Here is a 9,760-nt window from a genome sequence, read left to right as displayed (position 1 = left end):
AAATCATTCCGCGGAATAAAAAACTAATACTACTGTAAAACCTCTCTAAGGTAATATCTATAATGGAATAATCTCCTTAACTCATAAAAAATTTCAGTCCCAACTTGAGATCAATTATGTATTGGAATAAATTCCGTATTATAATAAGTTATAATTTTTCTTAGTCCATCTTAATGAAACACACATCCACATAGTTATAATTGTTAATGAGTACAAAATATGCAGGAAATAAAATAGTTGGCGCCTAAGGAATCCTCTTTAGAAAATTCAACATTCATTAAGAATAAGTCAATAAAGTAATCTTTTTTACCTACACATCTATTAAGTAATATAATCTTCCTAAAGTTATATGACTTGGTCTCAACTGTATAATATAGAGAGGTTTTACTCTATCTTCATTCTCATTGAAAGATACCAATCATATACATGTAGCCAGCTGAAATAATCAAAGACATTATTGCACCATAGTATTCGAATTCCACGTTCAAACCAGTTCTTGCCCACTCATAAGTATGGAGCATGTGATATATTGCTTATTAGCCCTTAGAGCTAGATGCTGGAGGTTGATGGAACTGCTGATACATGGCTGCCATCATGCTGTAAGCATCCATGGTCATAGGCTGCAAAAAAGTTCGAAATACAAACGTTAAGGGGCAATGCTATAATCTCCGTTTTAATTAATACTGCTTTGTCTGTCGAAATAGTTTTATTGTAAATATAATATAAAATTTAATCAGTAAATTAAATTCTAGATTCAAAGCATACCTGTGATTGGCATGCGAGGAACGCGGACATGGGATCAGGCATTACTCCCGTTGAAGCAGCTGGTAACCTATCACCGCCGGTGCCATCCCAAGAAGCCGCCATGGGCATGAATGCGGATGGGTGAAGAATCGGAGGAATGCCGGGGATGCTGGGGCGGCCAATGTTGTTCATGTCCATTCCCATTCCCATCCCCATTCCCATGCCCATCCCCATGTTTCTTGGGGCGGCGGCCATCATAGACATTTGAAGTTGTTGCATGGCCATTGGTAACATTATGGTAGGCATGTTCATTCTGCTTATCATTTGGACTTGTGCTTGCAATTGCTTCAAATATTCAATCACTTCGTCTAGCATTGAAGCTTTATCAGTCTGAAATAAAATGTTGGTTCTTTAGAGATATAAAATGTTGGTTTCGAATCACATAACATTTTTTGCATGTATTATCACATAGATTAGGCATGTTGTATTGTTATTTTACATATATAATATGTATATGTATATGTATATGAGGTCTTTAAGGGAGGGGATTTCCATTTTTTCTAAATGAGGACTAGTGGTGGCCCACACAACATTGAACTTCAACGATGTAAACTATTTAGTTTTCAAGTTGCACCTCATAGATCATCTCTTCCAAAATATTAGCCAAATCAGAAATATTTGAGACATCTAATTGAGTTCAAAAGAAATTGACGAACATTTTGTTCTATAAGAAACAAAGAAATTTCATTGTTGAATTGAATTTTTGCAAGGATAATTTATGAATCGAGACTTATAAAATAGACAGTTCGAATCGTTGAAGTTCGATGTGAAGTAAGTCCCACAACTAATCCCCATTTTTTTCCATCTACTTAAAAGGGCCTATGTATGTATATTATATGTATATAAAAAGTAATTTATTTTATAATGTAATTTTATTATTAGTATGCATTCAAACATGGCAGTAAATTTTTTTTTTTTTTCAATTTATTAAGATTTATTTCATGAGGAGACATTTAATTGTATTGATTAATTTGAAAAATAAATCTTGATAACAAGTAACTACTTCTTTTTTCCTTCAAATGGAGACAATTGGTGGTAAGCAACGGTTATCCATCTCTTTTGGACCCGGAGGGGCTAAGATAACAAGTAACTAACTAAATAAATGTCAAATGTTATTATGATTATTTTAGACACCCAAAAATACAAATTGTGCAAAGTTAAAATTAAGGAAGTTGCTTAGTTGGACTTAGTCATTGAATTATATTTGGAAAAATTACTATGGTGAGTTTTTAGGTTAAATTAAAGGAACTTTAATGAAAAGCTCTAAGTACTGTTCACTTTAACGAAAAACCATATTTTTACACTAAAAAGTCAATCCTAGTACTATTCACTTTACCCTTTATTTTGTCCTTATGGTTAAAACTCAAAGTTTTCAAGCCATTTTTATTAGTTTTCCTTAAATTAAATTGAATTTCAAGGAGTAAAATTAAATTTTTAGTAAAATGTTAAATATACTCTTTGAAGGTAATTTTACTTCTTGAAATTGTACATCCAATTATATTTTCTCAAGGAAATGTTATTGGCACTCCAAAATTCTCATTTTGCATTCAAACTTTCTATATTTAGAAGAAAAAAAAAAACACTTGTGAAGAGTGCAAAATGAGAGTTTTGAATTGCAAATAGCACTTCCTTTTCTCAAAACCTACAAAATGTTAATCTCACATTCAATCTCTATCCCACTACCACATATATGTTTCATGTTAGAAATTTACATGTTATGAATTTATACCACTTCATTCTCTATTATTCTTCATTACTCTTCACGTGATTAAATATAAACAGATTGAGGGGATATAAACCCAAAATATACCTCTAAGGTTTGCTCTTCAGAATTTGACCGCATTACAACAACTTATTTGTTCTTTTGTCCATTATGCACATATTTTTTTTTTCAACCCTAAGCAACCATTTTTTTTAAGAGGCATTAGATTGAACAAATTAAAGAAGAATCAATGGAAATAATTAAGTATGTAAGTGGTGAAAAAATCATTCACCTACAGCTGGACATCAGATTATAGATTTATAATATACGAAGAAAGTTATTTTTATTTGGGGATAACAACTTGTATGACACGAGTTCACCATCACAGTGAAGTGTCGTGCTAATAACACAAGTACATGAGGAAAGAATTAATACATGTCTTTTATTAGTAAAAAAATGCTACTCTTAGCATATATTTCTATCATCTCTCTAACATGCGTTAGTGAGTTCTACCTCTAACAGATGATACAAATAAATGATAAATGTAGTATTATTTTTTTATTGACACTTTTCAAGAATGTCACGCAACAGTAAACCGGTGCTATAAAAGTCATTTATTTGGGAGGATCACAATACACAAGGGTTAGGGCCTACCACTTGTAAATATTTAAGTGGAATCAGGATGTGGACTAGGATCATTGAATTCACCAAAAACACACTCAACCACATGCAAATGCAATGAGATTTTGGACAACATTTATGGTAATCGGCAGACCTGTCTCATGCTTATCGATCAAAATGTGAAACCAAAAGTACCCTGAAGTGACTATTTTTCTGTCAATAGCTGCCCTTGGGGCATGCATGCATTTCATCCCAATTGATGAGAACAAATTGTGAAATCTCAAGTGATAATTAGTATCTTTTTCCTTTGGCTTAGAACATGTTGAGGACTTGAATCGTACATACTCTTGTTGTGAGTGTTAGAATAATTACAGGACCACTAAAACTACAAAGGCTCCACATGATAACTAGATGATATTAGCACAAGAAACGTTTTCTTGATTATCTCATGACTAAAATATGTATGGTCACTTATCTTTAGATTTTTTCAAATGTGGAGAATAAATATTGTGATTTTAATATTTTAAATATAATTATTAATATCAAATTCAAATATGAGTGATTATTAATTTTTAATTATCAGGTTACCAAAAAAACACAACTCATATTGACATCTAATTTGATATTTATTGAGGTTTTTTCATTTTTACTATTATTCGATGAAACAAAAACAAGAAAGATAGTGCACATAAACCCAAAAGTGGAACATCATACCTTACTGGAATTTGGGACCAGCTTCTGCAGCGTCTTCATCCTTTGATTGATCTTATCTCTCCTTTTCTGTGAAAAAAAGAAAAAAATTAATGAAAATTATTTGAAAATTTTGAGTTTTATCGATAAGAACAAAATAAATGATAAAATGAATAGTATCATGATTGACCTTTTAGTGTAAAAATGTTATTTTTCGTTAAACTAACCAGTACTAAAATCTTTTCGTTAAAGTCTAAAAAAAAAATTCTATAGTTAAGAAACAGCAATTGTGATAATAAGAAACAATTATGATAAATAATTTGAATCCAATGAGGTCAAGTAGTTTTCCATCGCACTGTATATGCTCATCACCTACTTTTAGACTGGGATCCACTAGGTATATACTATACCCAATCCAATCATTGATATATATTTTATATTCGCAGTTCTTGATAAACAAACTGAAAATTTCGTCTTACATATTTACATATTTATATGTGTAATGTTAAATTTATCGCATATTTGTATTGTTTTTTAATAAAAGTAAAGCTCATAAGTACATGTAGGATAAAAGTAGTATTTTTGTATTTATATTATTCATATCCTTTCATTAAAAAAATAGACTGGATTGTATTTCTAAAAAGAGAGGGCTAGCATACTCGTTCAGACTGGTTATGAATAGCGGCAGCCCTACTCCTTTTTGTAGAAATCGAAGATTTTCCCGTACTTCGTTTCTTTCTGTCATCTCCATCTCCTACCTCCCCCTTCAAAAAAAAAAAAAAAAAAAAAAAAACAATAAATAAATAAATAACAAATTAATTAAAAAATAAAATAAAATATGGAAACACTAGTAACCAACAAATCCATTATATTATTCAAATAATAATTCAGATATAATTATCCAACACATATGCACATATTTAGAGAGTAAAACAGGGAGTTTGCCTGTGGTCTACTGTGACAAACGGAGTCATAGTCGCTTGCCTTTGTACTGTCAAGTGTAACATGTTGGCTATCGATCCCAAACGTGGCACTACCACTCACACTTTGGGATCTGCTGCTCCACTCAGGCGTTTCAGGGACACGTGCCAAGCTCGTTCCTTTTCCTGAAAGAAGGGTGTCATCGTCGTGTGTGGCGGCACCAGTGGCGCCACTGCACGAATCTACTCGAGTGGAGCATCCTACCATGCCCGTACCAGAAATCACCCCTGGCACGGATATGGACTCGATCATTTGACTACTTGGGTCATCACTTTGGTTCCTGCAAGGAACCAATGCGTCCATAGTCACAGTGGTGGAGGGCGTTGCTACAGCACGGTGTCGATCAAACCAGGTCACTAGTTCCTTAGCGCCGCTGCCGCCACCAGAGGAAGAATCGAAGGGAGGCTTGAGAGGAGGGGGTAAAGCTGTGGATGTGGCTTGGTTGACTATTGATTCAAGGGTGCCACTTGCCCGGGGCTTGTCCCAGGTGGTGTACTTAGTAGTAGATAAAGGCTTCGCCAACAGGCGCGGTGGTCCTAAGCCGTGCATGGCTACCTCGCCGTTTTCCCATGTCAACTCTGCTACTTCGTAGTCCAACCTGCACATAAATGTAAAAATAATTTAAGTGATTCACTAATAATGGGTAATGTTTTAAGTACATCATTTTTCTTCTCCGTTTATTTCTGCCACTTAATTCTCCTTTGACTTACTCGATTCAAGGTCTAAAATAAACAGGAGTGTGCATACATAGCAAAATAGTACGGAAATCATTTCCCTTAAAAACTAATCAAACCAGTGAGAAAGAGAGAGTTTAGCATACAGAGGGACATCTGTAGGTGCTGTGTGAAGGGAGTGGGAGCGAGAAGAGAGCCTAGGAGCAGGTGGAGTAGTAGTAGTTTTATCAAGATCCCAGCTAGGAACGCGCTGGCTCATTTTTTGAGAGAGCACTTGATTTGAGTACTTGTGTAAATGGTTTAGTAGATCAGAGAGGGAAGAGGGTAATTATATACTAATAGTCTAACATGGTTGTTTCTTCTTCTGCTGGTGCTTCAATTATATTGCGCAAATTTGTGTATGGAACAAGCAGGGCCTGAGTGTTTGAGAATGGGAAAAGGGAGAATGATGAGAAGAGAAGGATAGGGTGCCGGGTCATTTTATTATGCCCAGAGCTGCTGGCAAATAATAGCCTGAGAAAGCAAGGGGATGTCTCTGACAGCTTTTAATTGGAGTAGTAGTATCTAACTATTTGAGATGGCTATTAATGCTAAATAGACTCTCTATTTATTTAAATCATGCATGTTCGTCGATGATTGAATTATTAAGTATTAATTAACGTGTTTATTTTATATTTATGATATATCATATGATTTACAAATTTGGTCTAAAAAATTGAGTCACCTAATATTATCCATTTGAGATACCAAAAAGGTGAACCAAGTAGAAAAAAATAATAACAAGAAGGGTAGTTTATTCAAAACAAAAATCAGCTTTGCGTTCGTGACAGTAACAACTAAATCATTGATTTATTATTAGATATATTATTAATGTATTTGTAGATTAAATGATGGGGTAGATGGGGACGTATGTTTGCTTAATTAATTTGTATAGCAAGCAAGAATAAATGGATATCAAACTTGTCATATACGAGAATCGAACATAAAATTTTTATAAAAGAAATATCACTAAATTATAGTACTAAGTGGCTAATGTGTTATATATATGTAAGTTCAACAATTTGGGAACCATATACTTGCAAAATTGTTTTTTCTTCCTATGTGAGACTTTTTAACAAATTCATTATCTAGCTTGGAACGTTTATATAACACATGTATACATCACATTTTACTTCATAAGTATACATGTGATATACAAATTTGATAGAAGTATGCATACATGTGTATAGAATATACATATATGATTTGAGTATACATGTGATATTGTTTCTTATACCAAGAGATGATGACAAAAAGCAAATTAAACGAAAACATGGACTATATTATGTGGTAGAGAAAAAGAGAGGGATAGAGATGAAAATGGAAAGGCCTTATTAATATCAAGGTGAATTGTGGTGTGAGATCGATGAACGTAGAGTCCTCAGCAAAGCCAAGAAAAAATAGAGAAGAAACAAAACAGAAGTTAGAAAAGTTGCAATGCAAACACATGAACTCCATGCGCGTGGGGAACTGGAACTTTGGACTAGGGCGGGTGACGTGCGGATGTGTACGTGTACGTGCTATTGCAATGGATAGTAGCCACCTCCTTCCTCCATCACAGCTCATTGCCACACATGCTTTTAAATAATTTTTAAGATAGATTAACGCTATACATTTTTATTTTTCACATATTTTTTCAGTTTTGACCGTCAAATTGAATGAGTTAAAAAAACGATTAATGTTGTAAAATTAATAAGAATGTATAAGTAACAATATCGTTTCTTTATGGCTTTAAACCCTCAGCCCCCGACGTGATTTGACCTTCCAATTTGTTTTGTGTGCGTTACGGTGTCGTTGTTGTACGGCGAAGAGACAAGGGTGGGGTCTCCACTCTTTTTTCAAAATACAATTGAATTGATTCATTTCAATGATTATTGAGGGTGGATTTAGTTGGATCCTTAAATGTTCTGTTTTTTGAACGGGTAAAGTCAATTTTATTTTTTATTTTTGGTCAAACTTGAAATGCATTCATTAAACAAACTCTGAAGGTGGATTTGAATCCAAAGAGTTAAGGTAAAAAAACTTGATACGCAAGCATACTCTTAACGCTGGGCCATTTAGGCCCTCCAAACGACATAAGCCCTAGGAAAGATTAAGAGTCCCAAAGCCCAAAGGGTTCTAAAGGGCTGACCCAAGTACTCAGGATGACCGAGACAAAAGAAAGACTACTCGACTGAGTGGAACACATGGACGAGTTGACAACTTTATGGCATAAGGCTCTAAGGGAAAAATGACTCAAGTGATACTTAAACCATGCAGCAACGTGCAAACGACAACAAAGGCCTAGGATGAGACATAAGGGCAGTCATGGTTGTGCTCGGCAAGGCATGGTAGGATGAACGAGGTCTGAGCAGGACACTCGGGCCTTATGAACCTTAAAAGATGCGTCATCCGATTGCTAGGATGTCACCTTGCTGATAAAGGATTGGCCGAATAGGTAGAAAGTTGTCGGTAAACTAGTACAAGTTGTTAGCACATTAAATATCAGTTTTGAAACCCTCAAGAAGGAGAGGCCTCTATAAAGGGGTAGAGACATTTAAAAGGTGAACCAATTTTAAAAGGTGAACCACTTACATCTTCGAGTCCATTTATTTTCAGACCATTTCTTAAGACCATCTAAAGTAATTTAATTGAGTTTGTTAACCTTACATGTTTGAGCATTAACAGTTTAGAGTCGTCTATAGGAAACACATACGATTTGGTTGTGTTTTCTACCTTGCTGATCTAAGCACACATTACGACCAAAATATCGATACTCTAGTGAGCACTATAGTAGGAGGAGTAGCCCAGTCCACCAAAGTCAAGGGACCTATTAGGCAGACGATACGATTAGCGGAGCCCTAAGACACCATTGAGTTTCTAGGAAAGACGTCAACCACCGATGGAGAGTTAGAAGCACCCGATCCAAGGGTTGACAAGAGTCAGGAACACCTCGAGCCCATGAAAGAATTGGAAAATATCATATTGATAGAAGACTGCCCAACCAAGATTGTCCAACTTGGCACTAAATTATTCGTATAGGTCAGGGCAGAGCTAATCGATTTCCTAAGGGGCCATGCTAGTGTTTTCTCTTGATCCTACACCAACATGCCAAAGATAGATCTAAGCGTTGTCTCTCATAAGCTCAACCCATGCCAACAACCTGTTTGGAAGAAACAGCGGTTCTACGATGTCAAACAATACGAGGCCATGAAGGTTGAAGTAGATAAGCTACTCGACATCAAGTCTATCAAGAGTGTCGATTACCCACTGTGGGTAGCAAATGTGGTCATGGTGAAAAAGGCGATTGCAGTCGAAAAACCAACCAAGTAACGCATGTGCATCGACTATACAGATCTCGGGGCATGCCGGAAGGATAGCTTACCACTACCACGATTGACTAGCTCGTTGATGTTACTGCGGGACACGAACTTTCAACCTTCCTCGATACTTTCTCAAGGTACAGTTAGATTTGCATGCATCTGGCCGACCAAGACGATAAGGCTTTCATCATCGACCGATGCCTATACCATTGGACCGTGATGCTGTTCAGACTCAAGAATGCAGGGGCTACTAACGATCAGTCAATCGGATGTTTGCCGAACACATTAAGAAGATGGTGGAAATTTACGTAGATGACATGATTGTAAACAGTAGGAAAGAAAACCAACATGTAGCAGAAATGACCAAGGTATTCAATTTCCTCAATGTCTACAAAATGAAGCTAATCCTGCCAAATGTGCCAAATGTCCAGCTTGGCACTAAATTATCCGTATAGGTCCAGGCAGGGCTAATCGATTTCCTAAAGGCCCATGCTAGCGTTTTCTTTTGGTCTTAAGTCGACATGCCAGATATAGATCAAAGCGTTGTCTCTCATAAGCTCAGTATCAACCATGCCAATTGCCCGTTTGGAAGAAACGACGGTCCTATGATGTCAAACAATATAAGGCCATGAAGGTTGAAGTAGATAAGCTACTCAACATCAAGTCTATCAGGAGTGTTGATTACCCACAGTGGGTAGCGAATGTGGTCATGGTGAAAAAGGCGACTGCGGTAGGAAAACTGACTAAGTAACGCATGTGCATTGACTATACAGATCTCGAGGCATGCTCGAAGGATAGCTTGCTATTACCACGATTAACTAGATCGTAAATGCTACGGTGGAACACAAACTCTCAACCTTCCTCGATACTTTCTCAAGGTACAATAAGATTTGCACGCATCCGGCTGACCAAGACAATAAGGCTTTCATCACCAACCGATGTCTGTA

The 9,760-nt window shown here is 35.8% G+C and overlaps 1 protein-coding gene across 2 annotated transcripts; it reads right to left on the bottom strand.

Annotated features, from left to right (window-relative positions):
- Positions 1 to 257: 257 nt before the first annotated feature.
- On the bottom strand, positions 258 to 6,064 carry LOC103439031 (transcription factor UNE10). Of its 2 annotated transcripts, none has more exons than XM_008377582.4 (6): positions 5,619 to 6,064; positions 4,802 to 5,396; positions 4,477 to 4,581; positions 3,842 to 3,907; positions 766 to 1,134; positions 258 to 620 (listed from the first exon to the last, which is right to left on the bottom strand). In XM_008377582.4, the coding sequence occupies exons 1-6, from the start codon at positions 5,729 to 5,731 to the stop codon at positions 537 to 539; spliced, it is 1,332 nt and encodes a 443-aa protein (XP_008375804.1). In that variant the 5' UTR covers positions 5,732 to 6,064; the 3' UTR covers positions 258 to 536. The 2 variants fall into 2 exon arrangements, with proteins under 2 accessions (XP_008375804.1, XP_008375803.1); XM_008377581.4 differs by having other exon boundaries at positions 4,763 to 5,396; positions 5,619 to 6,059.
- Positions 6,065 to 9,760: the final 3,696 nt, after the last annotated feature.

Source organism: Malus domestica, chromosome 07 (assembly GCF_042453785.1).
Source record: "Malus domestica chromosome 07, GDT2T_hap1".
Taxonomy (NCBI): Eukaryota; Viridiplantae; Streptophyta; class Magnoliopsida; order Rosales; family Rosaceae; genus Malus; species Malus domestica.
The sequence above is the reverse complement of the archived record's forward strand: the minus strand, read 5'-3'. Positions and strand labels throughout refer to the sequence as shown.